This window comes from Hippocampus zosterae, chromosome 15 (assembly GCF_025434085.1).
Source record: "Hippocampus zosterae strain Florida chromosome 15, ASM2543408v3, whole genome shotgun sequence".
NCBI classification, from domain to species: Eukaryota; Metazoa; Chordata; class Actinopteri; order Syngnathiformes; family Syngnathidae; genus Hippocampus; species Hippocampus zosterae.
Genome location: NC_067465.1, coordinates 13,559,461 through 13,575,096, shown reverse-complemented (window position 1 = coordinate 13,575,096; position 15,636 = coordinate 13,559,461). Strand labels below are relative to the sequence as shown.

General features: G+C 43.8%; 1 protein-coding gene across 3 annotated transcripts in view; it reads left to right on the top strand.

Moving 5' to 3' along the window:
• Nucleotides 1-4,570: 4,570 nt before the first annotated feature.
• Nucleotides 4,571-15,636, top strand: part of LOC127616301 (adenylate cyclase type 1-like) — a 44,784-nt gene continuing 33,718 nt past the window's right edge. For 2 of the 3 annotated variants that reach the window (XM_052087816.1, XM_052087815.1), the window contains exons 1-3: nt 4,571-5,793; nt 11,901-12,050; nt 12,969-13,087. In XM_052087816.1, coding sequence (XP_051943776.1) covers nt 5,188-5,793; nt 11,901-12,050; nt 12,969-13,087 — 875 coding nt within the window. In that variant the 5' untranslated portion in view covers nt 4,571-5,187. The remainder of the gene's footprint in view (nt 5,794-11,900; nt 12,051-12,968; nt 13,088-15,636) is intronic. The other variant, XM_052087817.1, reaches the window with a different exon arrangement.

Sequence of the window (15,636 nt, the reverse complement as noted above, 5' to 3'; positions counted from 1 at the left end):
GCGCGGGACACCTCGTTTCGCCTGGACCACATTGATTACAATCATCTGCTTTCAGGGTCTAATCATGTTGGTTTGAATTCAGGGGTACACGCTGATTTTTAACTCAACCGATTTTTTTTACATGCCAAGAGACTCCCAAATGTATTTGTTATGTTTCACGCCCACAAGAGATGAAAAAAAACATTATTTGTAAAATGGTGATTCCAATGAAAGTGTGGTCAGGTGTTACTCAGTGCTGCCCCCAAGTGGCAGTTAACAACACCACAACCAAGTCAAGTCAACAGTATCGTGAATGAATAGTAATTCATACTGTAACCATTTTTTGTGTGAACTGCTTATCATTGTTAATGGATATACAGTAACAAATTGTGTTTCTGGCAAATTAACTGTAGTCAGATTACTTCACTGGGAACAGCATTAAATAAACTCATGCGTTACTTTCTAACATGTTGCCGGCATCGCTGTTAACCAACAAGATCCCCTTGTAGTATAGAGCGACTCATGTCCGAGTAGATTGTAATTGCCACCAATGAGGTGTTGAGTCATCAGGCCGTTATCAAATGCTGACTTTGCCACGTAAATATGTCAGATGTGTCATCATTTCAGATACTGTCCAGATGCTCGATGCCTTTCAGTCTGAGGGGATGAGTTTAGTGTGATGAAAGACTAGAAGACAAAAAAAGGAAGTGAAGATGAGAAGGCGAGTACTGTATCTCCTTGCCTGGTGCCCTTGGTGTGGCGCTTGAAGGCGTCCAACTCCCACAGGCCCCCCATGTCTTTTGTTCTCACAGGGTATATGAGGAGGAGTGTGAGCATGCGCTTACACCTGAAGCCATCCAAAGTGCATCGAAGAACACTTTTCGGGGTCATTCATGGGCTCGACGCCCCAAGATTCCTGCTCACCTTCACATCGGGAGCCACCTGTCAATCAAGTTCAAGTCCTCACACATGAATGAGCACGTGAGTGTCACATGTTCGACTCACTGTGACATGGCCTTATGAAATGCAGGGAGGTAGGGGTGGGCGGGGGGGGGGGTCGGGGGGGTACAACATTGAGCATCATTGAGATTTTTGGGCAACTCCTGCAGGAAGGAATATTGAAACACTGATGAGGCAATGATGACACAAAATCAATGCGAGATTAATCACGCGGCGGTCAGGTAGCTAAAAATAACAACGCGGTTTTGTTGTATTTGCATATCACCTTTGTGGCGGATGACAACAGTGTCGCTGCTAAAATCTCACCAGTAGAAGAGCGCTAAAAGCCCTGTACTCTGTAAATGCCAGCGGTAAGCATGTCCTCACCATGCTTTCCCTTGACGGAAAACAAAATAGACCATAAGAACGTATCAAAAGTAATACAACAGCACATTTTATAGTGTTGCGCAGCAAATTTCCGATTTTCCGATTCTGAAAAATTGTCCGATTTTTTTGTTTATTTGTTATTTATTGAAAAACTCGGGCGGCCCGGTAGTCCAGTGGTTAGCACGTCGGCTTCACAGTGCAGAGGTACCGGGTTCGATTCCAGCTCCGGCCTCCCTGTGTGGAGTTTGCATGTTCTCCCCGGGCCTGCGTGGGTTTTCTCCGGGTGCTCCGGTTTCCTCCCACATTCCAAAAACATGCGTGGCAGGCTGATTGAACACTCTAAATTGTCCCTAGGTGTGAGTGTGAGTGCGAATGGTTGTTCGTTTCTGTGTGCCCTGCTATTGGCTGGCAACCGATTCAGGGTGTCCCCCGCCTACTGCCCGAAGACGGCTGGGATAGGCTCCAGCACCCCCCGCGACCCTAGTGAGGATCAAGCGGCTCGGAAGATGAATGAATGAATGAATGAATGAAAAACTCACCTATTGTCTTTGCCTGCGCTCAAGCCAAAGCCCTGACTTATCCAAGTATTGCTTTGTTGTCTAGATGGCAAGGACTCATGTTGAAGCAAGGGGAGGAGCTTCATTTAGTCAGGCCGTCGAACTCTGTTAATACAAAAGTAGTGCTTTGCTGCAATCTTGTTGCATCTATAGGGACTTCAAAACCTTTTTCCCGTCAATCACTCGTGGGGTTTTGAATTGAGACCAAGCCTTTCCATAAATAGTGGGGAAACTGTGATGCTCAAGCCATACCTTGAAAATGAAATGCCTTAAAGGAGTCACATTCTGCATTTTTTGGTCACACCTTAAAACAGTTCCCAGGTGTGTTAATTGCATGACCATGACATGCTTTTCTCACCTTACATTAGCTTCACAACAGGTGTCGAAGCCCTTATTCAGCGGATTCAAATTGACTAGGGCAGAGCCCTGAGTGTGTGTGTAGTGGGGGCTGGGGGGGGGTCGGGTGGGTGAGCAAAAGCCGGTAAAGACAATAATAGAGTTTTCAGTCCTGGAGGCATGACTTCATATATCCCACTCTAAGTATTGCACACACATTCACATCGGGAAGCACAAATACTCAGCTGGCGCGTCAATTTCACTGAGTAATCAACTATGCGCTCTTTATCATATGCTATCCTGTTAGCTAATGCTAATTTGTTCAACCAACAAAACGCAGTGCAGCTATGCTAATCCTGTTAGCTAATGCTAATTTGTTCCACCAACAAAATACAGTGCAGCTATGCTTATCTTTTGGTTTTGTTTCTGCAGGTTTAGTGTATTTGACAGGGTAGCCCAGCAGTTGCTGAAAAGTGTCTGGATTTTTGCCCAGCTGAGCTGATTATGTCATTCATAGAGAAACTCATTGTAGAGACATTTAACATTTAAATTGGGCCCGCAGTGAGGAGCAGAAGGGCTTGCTCAAAGCCCCATTTTCAGAAATGGGCAGATTGCAAAAGATTTAGTCGGCTGTTTAATTTTGCACTTCATAGAGAGGCAGGTCCTCCAGAAACACAATTATTTATACAAGCCATCAAAAAGTCAAGTTTTAAATGGAAATGTGTAACGTTGATAACCAACTTTCAGTAACATCCAGTTACACTCCATCTATAATTTATCTCATTTGGAAAATATTCTGAAAGTTGACCAGTGAGTGCTCTTCTATGCGTTCCCATCGGACTGCAGAGTTGGACTCCTGTGAGTGGAATAGCGGAGAAGGGAATTGGGGGAGGCGGGCGGGGGGGCAACAGAAGGCATGAGTGTCCTTGTAGCTTGTATGGCTGGACTTGTGCATGGACTATCCATCTGTCAACTTTGTTCCTCCCCAGTCTGTGACTGCATGGTGACTAATCTTTCTGTGGTAATGAATGAAACAAGAGCTGCTGCTGGTGGTGGTGCCAAAACAGAAATGATCTATTTACATACATGCATGCTGTCACTTATTTGTGCTCTCGAAGAAAACCATGCGAGAGGCTTCTCATTGGGGTTCTAGCCCTCAAAAAGGCTGCTCCTTTTTTCAACTCTTTATTTAAACAACAAAATATCAATCAAACCACATCATTTCGTCGAACCAAAGTGTGCTGGCTTAATTCTAGCATATAATGCAACCCGCCAGACGCAGGCTGACTAAAATAGGCATCGATCTTACGAGTACGTATTATGTAAACAATCAACCAACTGCCACTTTAAAACACACAGAGCAGAAAGACGCACAAATAGTGGATACAGCAATACTCACAGGCATATATTATCTCTGATCTGTGTGAACGATGACTATTACCGGAGCTTATGGGTTGGCAACCTTCTCAGCCTCTTCGACTTGCTTTTGTCTATTATGTAAAGTTTGCACGCTGAACTGTGATTGGTCGTTACCTGAGCTCTGACCAACTATGATGTCATTTTCAGTCAACAGCAAATGGCAAAATGCGCTTTTTAAAAGTGTTAAATTGTAAAAAAAATTATGAAGTTATCACATTCATTACAGATAAAATATTTACTTTTTGCTGTTGAAAACTGCAAAATGTGTATCCCTTTATTGCCTCATCATTTGGAATGTTGTGTCATTTGCCAGCCGCCTTTTTATTATGATGCTTCTGTATTCAATAATGACTGATCAATAATCAGTATTGTCAGAAATAAAGGTCCCGGAATCCAGGTTTGCTCAGGGGGCCTTCAGTGTATAGAGACTAGGACCTAGTCTCAAGGTGGGAAAACTAAGGCCCGCGGGCCGGAAGCGGCCCGTTGGTCTTTTTAATCCGGCCCGCTGAAGATTGGTGCACAATTTATGGTTTGATTGCATTCATTTCGTTTGGACTTGTAATTACAGGAATTTCAACACCAGGTGGCACAGCTACTTCAAGTTGCTGAGCACAGGGAGGGAGGGGAAGATGAAGAAAGAGGGAGAGTAATGACCATGGAAGGGAAAGTGATATGTATCTGATTAAACGAAGCGGGTAACAAAGTACCAAACATTCAGGAGACGCCTGGAGTCGGAAAGACTCAAATCTACGAGACTTTGAAAAACAAGGAAGCGATTCTTACTCAGTCTGATTCTGGCAATTTTCATGCTCGGAGTGAATTGCTTGTGGCTCGAGTAAATGAACATTTCCTAGAATGGTTTGATTGTTATCATGTTAAAAACTTTCCGCAAACTGGACCGCTAATAAGACTCGGAGAGCAGTCAAATGTGTAGAGCGTGAACAACACAGGGGGCTCAGTACAAATCCTTGAGGAGAGCCGGTGCTGAGTGTGATGGTGGAGGAGAATGTTACATTATTACTGGCATACAAAGACATTGTGCTATCTTCTTTATTTTCTATTTCTATTTCTAACTTTTGGCCCGGCCCGCCACAATATTTTCTGCTTCTCATTTGCCCCCCCCCCCCCCCCCCCCCCCCGGGAAAATAATTGCCCAGCCCTGGACTACGTGGTCGTTTGGTCTCATCGCACTTTTTTGGTCCTCAGGCGTTGATGGATGCGAGCAGGATGCAATTGTGTTAAGCAAATTGGACTGTTTTAATGACGAAAAGGCGTGTAGGTGGTAGACGAGAGAGCGAGAGAAAGGGGCTGCTGTGTGTGGACGGTCCCATTATTATGGTCTTGAGACTTAACGTCGGCCTCTCACTGCGCACGCGTGATCCCAGCTGAGCCTGAGCCCCGTGAAGCGCCGCTAAGTTGCGAGTGGACGTCGCTCCGTCTTCATTACTGATATTTATATTTTTGTACATTTGTCTTGCTAGAAAGAGATGAAGCTCCTCGTGCCTTGTCGTGGATAAAGTGCGCCCCCCCAACCCCCCCAAAAAAGGGAAGCGGACTACATCTTCAGTTTATGAATGGCCCCGACATGGAGGAAGCGCCGATTGAGAAAGTCCGAAGCCGGCGGAAGAGGAGTCCGTGTCCGCCGGGCTTCCCCGTGAGCAGCATCGCCTGCGAGGACGAGTTCGATTGCAAGGAGCTCGAGTCTCTGTTCCAAAACTACAACCTGAAACTGGAGCAGACGTCCACGCTCAAGGCGCTCGCCGTGCTCATCGTCATGTCGTCGGCGCTGGCCGGCGCGGAGCTCCTGGGCGGCCCCGGCCACCTCACCATCTCGAAGGGCTCGCACCCGGTGCACTGCGTCGTCTTCGCGTCGCTCTTCATCGTCACCAACGTCAAGTACCTGCAGGTGACCCAGTTGCAGCAGATCGTCAACCTGAGTCTGCTCTTTGGATTCACCTTCGCCTTCCTCTGCTGTCCCTTCTCGCTGGGCGCCCCGGGCTCGGAGCCGCAGACGTCGCCCGACCAGGGCGTGTGGCAGCTGATCCTGGTCACCTTCGTCGCCTACGCGTTGTTGCCCGTCCGGACACTGCTGGCCGTACTCTTCGGACTCATGGTGTCCATGTCGCACCTCATTGTGACCGCCACCTCCGTCAGGACGCAAAAACTGTGGAGAACGGTGAGTACACTTACGAACGCGCGCGTGCACAAGCACACACCCGTATAGTACACGTACACGTATACGCGTAAACGCGGGGCACCCACGAAAATACACACAAATACACGCGCGGTCACACGTACACTTGACACTCGTACTCGCACGCGCGCAACCATGCAAACGTGACACCCGTGTACACAAATACCCATCAACAAAACAAACAAAAAAAATCAAATGAAGGAAACAGTCGCTCACACACACACGTGCACTTTCATACTGAAAGTCTTAGTGTCTCATTCGCGCGTTCAATCACGCACGTACACTCATTCACGTATTCGTGTACACGAACACTCGCGTAAACACGAATACACGCACACGTGAGAACGCTCGTGCACGTGCACTGACACACGCTCCAACTCAGATTGAGTGTGAGATGAGGGCTGAGTTCACTCGGTTGTGGCAGAGGGTCTGGGCACGTGCAGCGGCTCGGGAGGAAGAAACCGCCCAGCCGCAGGTTGTCCATTGCGGCCCAGCGCCTTCCACTTGCCAGACATTTGCAGCGGCAGTGTGGGGAAGGCGAGTTCCTCTCTGCTTTTCTTGCCTCATGCCTCACTGTCAAACCCGCGCGTCGCATTGACAGCTTGGGGCATCTCCACGTAGCTATTTCTGCGCATTTATTTTCAGGTGACCATCCTTGCATTTGAAATTAGCGTTCCCATTTCACCCATCTTGGGATGCATCTTTGAATGTTTTTTTTTCTCCAGCGTTGCATCTTCTCAGGTGTTGTTACCCATATCAATACTCACTGCATTTATTTTAATTACATATGTAATTGGGTGGGGCGGACCGGTAGTCCCGTGGTTAGCACGTCGCCTTCACAGTGCAGAGGTACCGGGTTCGATTCCAGCTCCGGCCTCCCTGTGTGGAGTTTGCATGTTCTCCCCGGGCCTGCGTGGGTTTTTTCCAGGTGCTCCGGTTTCCTCCCACATTCCAAAAACATGTGTGGCACACTGATTGAACACTCTAAATTGTCCCTAGGTGTGAGTGTGAGCGTGTATGGTTGTTCGTCTCTGTGTGCCCTGTGATTGGCTGTCAACCGATTCAGGGTGTCCCCCGCCTACTGCCCGGAGACAGCTGGGATAGGCTCCAGCACCCCCCGCGACCCTAGTGAGGATCAAGCGGTTCGGAAGATGAATGAATGAATGAATGTAATTAGGTCAGGATTCACTGCACTGATGACACGTAGTCAGCCTTCATTTTATTTTCAGCCTGACATGTATACAGATGGAAATTTGGAGCCGATATTCGTGTACGAAAAACATTAGTACAACCTCCCAAACATTGAATGCCTGAAATATTCAGGTACTAGCTGGGACGAAAACTCGGCCCAAGAATAGCCATATAGCGGCCGTCACTTGCCGAAAAAAATAAATCAATACATTGTTTTTTTCGGGGCTTCGTGCGCTGAAAATGCACGATTGTGATGGGGCTGTAACCATCACGTGTTGAATCGTATATGTTGAAGGGGATAAAGTAGGGAGCTGTATAGCTGCTCTTGAGACTTTTATCAGACTTTTAAAGGAGTCCAATGCTTCCAATGCTGATTATGTGTCAAAATACTCAATATTGGCATTGGCTGAATGTCCAGAGTGAAAATTGCTCTATCCCACACGGAATCCGGGTCTTTCCCGGCTTGGGGTGGACGGATCCAGGCTGAACCGCACAACTGCACACGTCGCCGAAGAACCGTCTTGTAAAAGGCCTGCACTTCTTCTTGAATGACACCAGTTCGCCCTTTCCTGACTCCAAATTTCCCCTTTTGCGAATGTTATCTAGCTACTTTTTCTCTCTTTTGGAAAGCTTTACCCTTTGGCAACATCACATTTGTCTTAATGTGCGCATTGTAGGTATCGAGCCGCCTTTGCACAAGGCTCAGTGAGCATTTTAAGGAATAATGTCTCTTATTGTATATTCTTTTTGAACTTCTTTTTTGGCAAGAAGAGTTACCACTGCACAAGTGTGTTATCGATCTGTTACTCCAAATATTGATGTAACTATATCCACAGGACACGAACGGAAGCTATTCGCCCCAGACGCTATTACAGGCCGACCGGGGTTGGTGCAGGTGTGGTCTGTGTGTTCGGGGCTCATGCTACGACGCTCATCCCCAAGCTTAATGGATTAGCTCTCTCTGTCTATCTCTCTGCGACCAACACTGTCCTTCACACAGCTGCCGAGGTGTCTCGTCGGCCGCATCGATGAGGGGGGGAGAAAACAATCTCCTCAGCAAATACGCTGTCATCGGCCGAGCGCGTGATCTACTGATCAAATCTCAATTATTTGCTTCCCCCCACCCCACCCGGAGAAGCTCACATGGCAACCGGGTTGCGCTGTGACTTTCTGAGTGATGTGACTGCTTTGCTCACTGAAAGCTTGGGTGGGAAGTAACCAAGTACAAATAATTTGTTACTGTACTTAAGTGGATTTGTTTTAGGTGTCTGCACTCCTGTAATTGCTGCTTTAAAGTAACCCAAATTGGGTGAAAAAGATAACCCCCACTCTAAAAACCGTTGGCTCTGTGTAACCAAAATGGGTCAAAGAAGGACCAACCCAACTTTTTGGGTTACTTACTGAACCCAAAAATTGGAGTCAAATCAATGACCCCCCCCAAAATTGCTGTTCATTACAAAACAACTCCAAAAAATTGGGTGGTAAATAAACAGACCCAGCAGTTGGGTCACTCCCATTTTTTGGGCTATTTTTGACCCAACTGTTGTAAGAGTGTAGTGCTGGGTCCAAAAAGAACCAAGTCATTGCTCGTTGTTTATACCCAGACATTGGGTTGAGATCCAGCATGTTGAGTCAAGATTAAGATCCACTAAGGGGTTAGAACAGGGGTGGGCAAACTACGGCCCGTTGGTCTTTTTAATCCGGCCCGCCGAAGGTTGGTCCATAATTAAGATTCGATGTGAATGATTGCATTCATTTCAATTGGAGTTGTAATGACAGGCATTTCACCACCAGGTAGCGCATTGGCTTGAAGTTGCAGAACAGGGGGGGGGGGGGGGTCTTTTCGACCACCTAGGACCTCTGTATTGCTCTACTTCTACTGGTCTGACACAGACTAAAATAGATCATCAACAACACTGTTGTCATTTAAAAAAAATATTAATACAGTACCCTCATGCTTTTGATATGGACTGTCAACAAATGCAGTTTTTTTTAAATGTACCAAAGCTCGTGCTGACCTAGCCCTTCTGTCAAATTTTAAAAGTCAATGCGGCCCCCGAGCCAAAAAGTTTGCCCACCCCTGGGTTAGAACGATCCATACTGATGAGTTAATGAGACCAAGTATTGGGTTACCAGACTAGCAGTATAGCTGGGGTTAAAAATAATCAACATTTACAAACATTATATAAGAAGCAACGTTTACCTCTCAGGGGTTACCTGCTGGGTCAATATAATGTACAAAAACCACAGCTACCCAACAAGTGGGTTAGGAAACAATCAAGCAGTTTTTAGATGCTGCCAAAAAACGGACTTGTACTCTAGCTTTAAAGGCACCTTTAGTTTAATTGTTAAGAAAATGTGCCATGTGGTGTTCAGACTTGCCCTACTTCCACTGCTGCTGGCAGAATGTCGCTCAACTCCTTCGTTTCCAGCCACCTCCTTTGAGGCTGATTCTTAGCCCCCAGGGTAGCCGTCACACGGTTTCTCCCTCCCCATCACTCTTATTTGTATGCCTCAGCAGCAGCTCTGGTCTGCTTAAGTTCACTGTTTTTGTTGAATCATTCCCCAGCTTGTCGTTTGACTGTATATTGCAAGGAAGAGACGGCATGAATACTGTCGATTCTGAGACGTTAGTGCTGAATGAGCTGCAAGGAGCTGTCCTTAGTCCTGAACTGGCCTGCTAGTCCTCTGCTCTGTGTCCTTCGCTGTCAGAAAAACGGTTACAGCAGGAGTTCCTCAAAAGGCAGGCTCTCTATTAATGTTGGTCCGGTGAGACGCGAAGTCGTTCACGCAGTCAAAATAGGAAGGGGAAGAGTTTGCAACCACAATGCACTTGCTAGCTAACTACTACTCCCCTACTACACTGTAAAAACAAACAAATGAACAAACAAACAAAAAAAAGTTCAGTGAACTCAAAGTTTCCAGACAACAAATCTCAAAATTTGAAGTTGGTCAATTAAACAGAATATTTTAAGTTTTGATTAAATGAAAATGGTCTTTTTTGCATTTCACCATGAATAAACTGTATTGTTCGCCAACTCAAAAATATTTATAAAAACAAATCAGCAAATTGTTTCGGAGCACAGAATTTGCTTGCCTTGTTTTGCTAACATTGTTGCCATAAATGCCAATAATTAATATTTTAAACTTGTACCAACTTCAATTACTTTTTTAGTTCAATATATATATATATAATATATATATATATATATATATATATATATATATATATATATATATATATATATATATATATATATATATATATATATATATATATATATATATATATATATATTTGGTCAATGTACTACATTTGTTCCGACTGTATTTTTTATGGTTCATAAGAATGAGCATTTCACTAAATGTTCACTGTAGTTGGGATGAGCTAATGAGGCCAAACACTCTATAAAATGCATGGATGTTTTGTTTTTGTTTTTGTTTTTTTTGTTTTTGAAAGAAGATGGGGTAATGTGTGTGAATGTTCTACTGTAACCATACAGGTCACAAATCCTTCACAGAAAAGGATTTTTCAAATTGCACACACATCAGGCCTGGCAAGAGCATTAGTATTTTATTAGTGTATTGTGCAAAGTTTCATGAATTTTCATGGATGTTTAGACCCTCAAAATGAACTTACCGGTAAACTTTCCATAGCTGATATGTAATCGAAGTCTTCTTTACACACCGAACTAGTTGGGATTGTAATGGACAGTACAATCTATCAAAATGTTCTGAGCTCCGGTTTCCATTGAAATATCATTTAACCACATTAAATCGGCCCCTAGAAGTTGCCGTACTTCAGTTTCCCATCTTGACGTCACATTGTACTTCTTGAGACTGTGAATTATTTGAGGAGTGAATCAACATCTCTGTTTGCGGCATCCAAGTCGTGGACACCCACTTTGCCTCTATTGCTCCAACATATGGATAATCAACCATCAAGTGCACACAATCGTTAGAGTAGTTCATTATCAACAGGATGGCAGTGTACACATATCTTGTTTCCATGCCGATGTTGCATTTCCCAGAATCAAATATCTGAAGCATTATCAGACTGTGAAAGTCATTCAAAAACACCTGAAATGCATTGCAACAACAATTCCAAAATCAAACGCCCGCTAAACTGTACACAGTTGCTTTGTAACGACATCCAATAAAACCATCGCTTTTTGTCGGTGCAATTTACAAATAAAATGGCCGTGTTCATGCCTTGCTCATAATTCCTCAACAAAATGAGTTTATAAAAATGTCACTGCTTACGTCCTTGTGGACGGTGGTGATCTAGATGCACTGACTCCAGTCAGTGCCGTGTGAAGGCCTGCTACAAAAGAGAGCTTCCGCATACTTTATGGAGAAATACGCGCATTCATATTCACTGCACATGTCTGTTGTGCTGGAGCTGTGTTTATTGTGAGACAAATCATGGCAGGATCGCACTAATGTGACTTTATGGCCAAGTAATGCATTGTGAATTGGTTTCTTGTTATAGGGACCATTAATGACAAATAACCTGAATATATACTGAGAATCCATGAATACTCGGCTATTAACGGTGCCTACAGCAAAAGTAAATGTGAGGATGTAGTTTGGTTGTTGTGCAATGCCAACCAACCTTGGTGAAATGGGGGATGGGGGCGGGGTGGAGAATCAAGGTTGAAAGCAGCCATGCTGGCGTGCGGTCATCTGTTGTGATGGATGAAGCCGATCACACACCCACTCATGCTTCCATGTCGTAATCCCATTGAAAACTTCACATTCATCACTCATTCTCCTTTTCGATACCTCAGATTGATGATTGCCACTTTTCAAAAACAGAGAGCAAACACAAGTGCACGAAAAAAAAGCATATGCAAAGTTAAGTCATATCTGGTTTGTCGTATTTTTTGTGTTGTTAGCTGGCGGCCAACACGGTGCTGTTCACCAGCGTCAACTTGTCGGGCCTGTTTGTGCGCATCCTGACGGAGCGAGCCCAGAGGAAGGCCTTCCTGCTGGCGCGCAACTGCATAGAAGAGCGACTTCGCATGGAGGACGAGAATGAGAAACAGGTGCATGCCACAAAAGCACTTTGGTGCCGGGGAATGTCAACTCATTGGGTATAATGTCTAGACCCCGAATATAAGACGACCCCCACCTTTTCAGTCTTATTCCAATGGAAAAATCACCGTCTTATATTAGGGACAATACGGTAGATACTATATAGTATAAATGTGAACATGGACAGCAGCAAGAATAGTTAGCAGTAGTTTTCTCTCTTAGCTGCACGCGTGAGCAATTGCACACACCATGACACTGGCACGCGCCACACACACATGACTTTTCCACACTCATTTCTTCATTTCTATTCCAGTTGGATCTACAAACAGGACACCACACCATTCCCACTTCCCTTCCAGTTTCATTCATGCAACAGAGTTTGCAGTATTGCTCACCTTGGCACAAGGAATGCCGAGGGAGTTTGGATGCTCAGATGCATGGAAAAATTAGCGGGCTGCAGCAGCACTGCATGTCGCAAAATGTGACTTGTATCAATACATGGCTAATATACAGTGTTCCCTCACTACTTCGCTGCTCTGTTAATCCGACTTGACTCAATCGTAGGGGTTCTCATTTGTGAGCATAACCGCATGCAGTGCAGTTTTGCTGATTTTTTAAAATTCATGTGTAACGGATACAAACACGTTGGGGGCTGTATATAGGTGCAGATGTAAATGAAAAAAAATATATACACGAATAAATAGATACTATACTGTATGTACGTAAGTGAATGTCAACTGTAGAAAGAATATTCAGCAGCATTTGTATGTGGCAGCAACTGTGTATGTTTCAATAAACAGGAAAGAATAGGCTTAGCCAATTGACTAACAGCTACAATTTGTAGTAGAATGAAATTAACTGTAATTCTAACAATCATGGTGTTTTTTTGTTTTTTTGTTTTTTTTGTTTTAATATAATCTTGCATCCAGGAGCGCCTCCTCATGAGTTTGTTGCCCAGGAACGTCGCAATGGAGATGAAGGAGGACTTCCTGAAGCCGCCAGAAAGGATCTTTCACAAGATCTACATCCAACGACACGACAACGTCAGGTAAAACACCCGCTCAGCTCTACGAGACTCCAGGGCTTAGTTTTAAACTTCCCACCCGATTTAAACTCATTAAAGCACACCTAAATTTATAAAACACAATTTTAAAATACTTCTTTGTGCCTTTTGCTCGTACATTTCTCCAAATACAATAAGAGACAAATTGTTTATTTTTCACTCCCAGTTTATTTTTCAAACTTACACATACAACTAAAGAGAATTAAACATTGTTTAGGCAGCACCAAATTGTTTGAGCGTACCATATATAATAAACATAAGTCTGCTAGCTCAATGCTAACATTACATGGGAAGAGAACTAGACTGGCTAACATAATTTAGCATTTACGTCAATATACAGTAATGATAAACCTTTCAACAAGTGCAATTGCAACACACAAAAACAAGCATAATCATATTCTGTCTGCTCTATGAGAACGACTATTAATGGATTTAAATTCGGAACCTTCTCTGCCTCTTCTTGCTCTTATTGATGGTACACTTCCTGCTGTGGACCTAAGTGCTGCGCGGCATGTCACGGCATAACATGGTACTCCAGGTGGTGCGCCACTCTAAATTCGGACTTCGCTCTACACTGTAAAAAAAAAAAAAGAAAATAAAAATTTAAATATGATACCTTAAAAATCTGCAGTATATCTGGGCGTAAACAATGAACTGAGAAATTGAAATGACAAAATTGAAATTACAAAATAACTTCATGTGGCGTGGTGGGAAACCGAGAAGAGAGTCGTACTTTACAGTGGAAAAGCAGCATCAGATAAGCTCATCCATGCATTTCACAGTGACATCAGACCCGTCTCGGCCCCTCCAAGGAAATTCACCATCAACGCATTGAACGCTCGCATTGGGACATGTCTGCCTGCCAGCATTAAAACTGTCTTAGTGCATTTAAAGATTTGTCGTTTTGGATCATTAAACAGAAGCGAACCACCGTCCGCTGACATAAAAGATCCAATTAGGGACTTGCTAGGAATCAGATAATAGGCCACTAGTGGGCAACTTCGGGGGTCATCGAGACTCAGCAGCACCCTGGAGGGAAAAAAAGGCGTGTGAGGTTCTGGAGGAAGAGAAACTTAAATGACATTTAAACCAATTTCGGTGATAGTCGATTGAGCAAATTATGTTTCAGCGGAAGGAAGGCGCGTCATTATTATTGGTTTCCCCATGAAGTGACACTCCAGAGAAACATCTTACTGTTGTTAATCAACATACTACACTGTAGTTTCTCTTACCAGCTCATAAAGCAGGGGTGGGGAATCTGCGGCGCGTTGGCCATATGTGGCCCGAAAGAACATTTAATTCAGCCCACCAAGCATTCATTCATTCATACATCTTCTGTACCGCTTGATCCTCACTAGGGTCGCGGGGGGTGCTGGAGCCCATTCCAGCCGTCTCCGGGCAGTAGGCGGGGGACACCCTGAATCGGTTGCCAGCCAATCGCAGGGCACACATAGACGAACAACCATCCACGCTCACACTCACACCAAGCAATTAAAAATAAATACATTAATTAATAAATTAAACAGAAAGTCCAGAGGCATGCCGACAAAGGTTTCTAATATATGAAAATAAATGTTGACGATTTGATTAGGTGCTCAGTCAGATGCAACGCAAAAACTGAAACACATTTTTTGCATTTTAAACTGTATGCTTTGTTATAAGAAGCATTCATTCATCAAATAAATTTTAATTTTATTGCAAAGTCTTTCTTTGACATTTTGTTGACATTTTGGTTGATCAAATTAAACTGAATTGCAAAGAAAACGTCTCGTGATCATGGAACTGTATAAAATTTTGAAATATACATTTCCTAAAGGAATTAGTCAAATTAACACATTTACGTCAAGCAGAAATAATATAGGATAGCTAATTTCAATGATTAATTAAATCAATTCAACAGCCATTATTCATTTTAAACATGATAATGCATTCTTTTGAATTCATTCAACAGAATTTCTATTTTATTCATAATTGTGTCATATTTCAAGCTGGGCATGTACCTGATGGAGTGTCTCACTGAAATGTCGTGTATGTTGGATCGTAAACTACAGTACAGCACGTTTGAACCCCGCCCAACCCGATACTGTGACCCCCCCACCCGCCCCTCCCACCACATATTGGACTCGGCACAGGATTTATGTCATTCGGAAGGACTTTAATAACAAGACACAGTGCGTGGCTCCGTTTCTTTATTATGCTTAGCCAAGGTGGGCACTGTTTTGATCTGATTAGAGCCTGGCCAGGCGGATATTGTTGTGATCAGCTGCTAAAAATAAAAAATGGGATTTAACTCAGACTAACGTAACCACTGCCTTTCAACAAGATTTGGCATAAAAATGTTTTGTTTTAAATAAAAGACCACACCTTTTATTGTGCTTTTTTTCGCCACAATTTTAGGTACTTTCTAGGTGTGGTGACAATAACATTTCTATAAAAAGTCGATTCTGCATATCATGTGCACTTTAATGCGAAACCCCCATAACAGGTACAGTATTTAAAACATTCAAAAATATCCATGCCTGGATATACAGGTA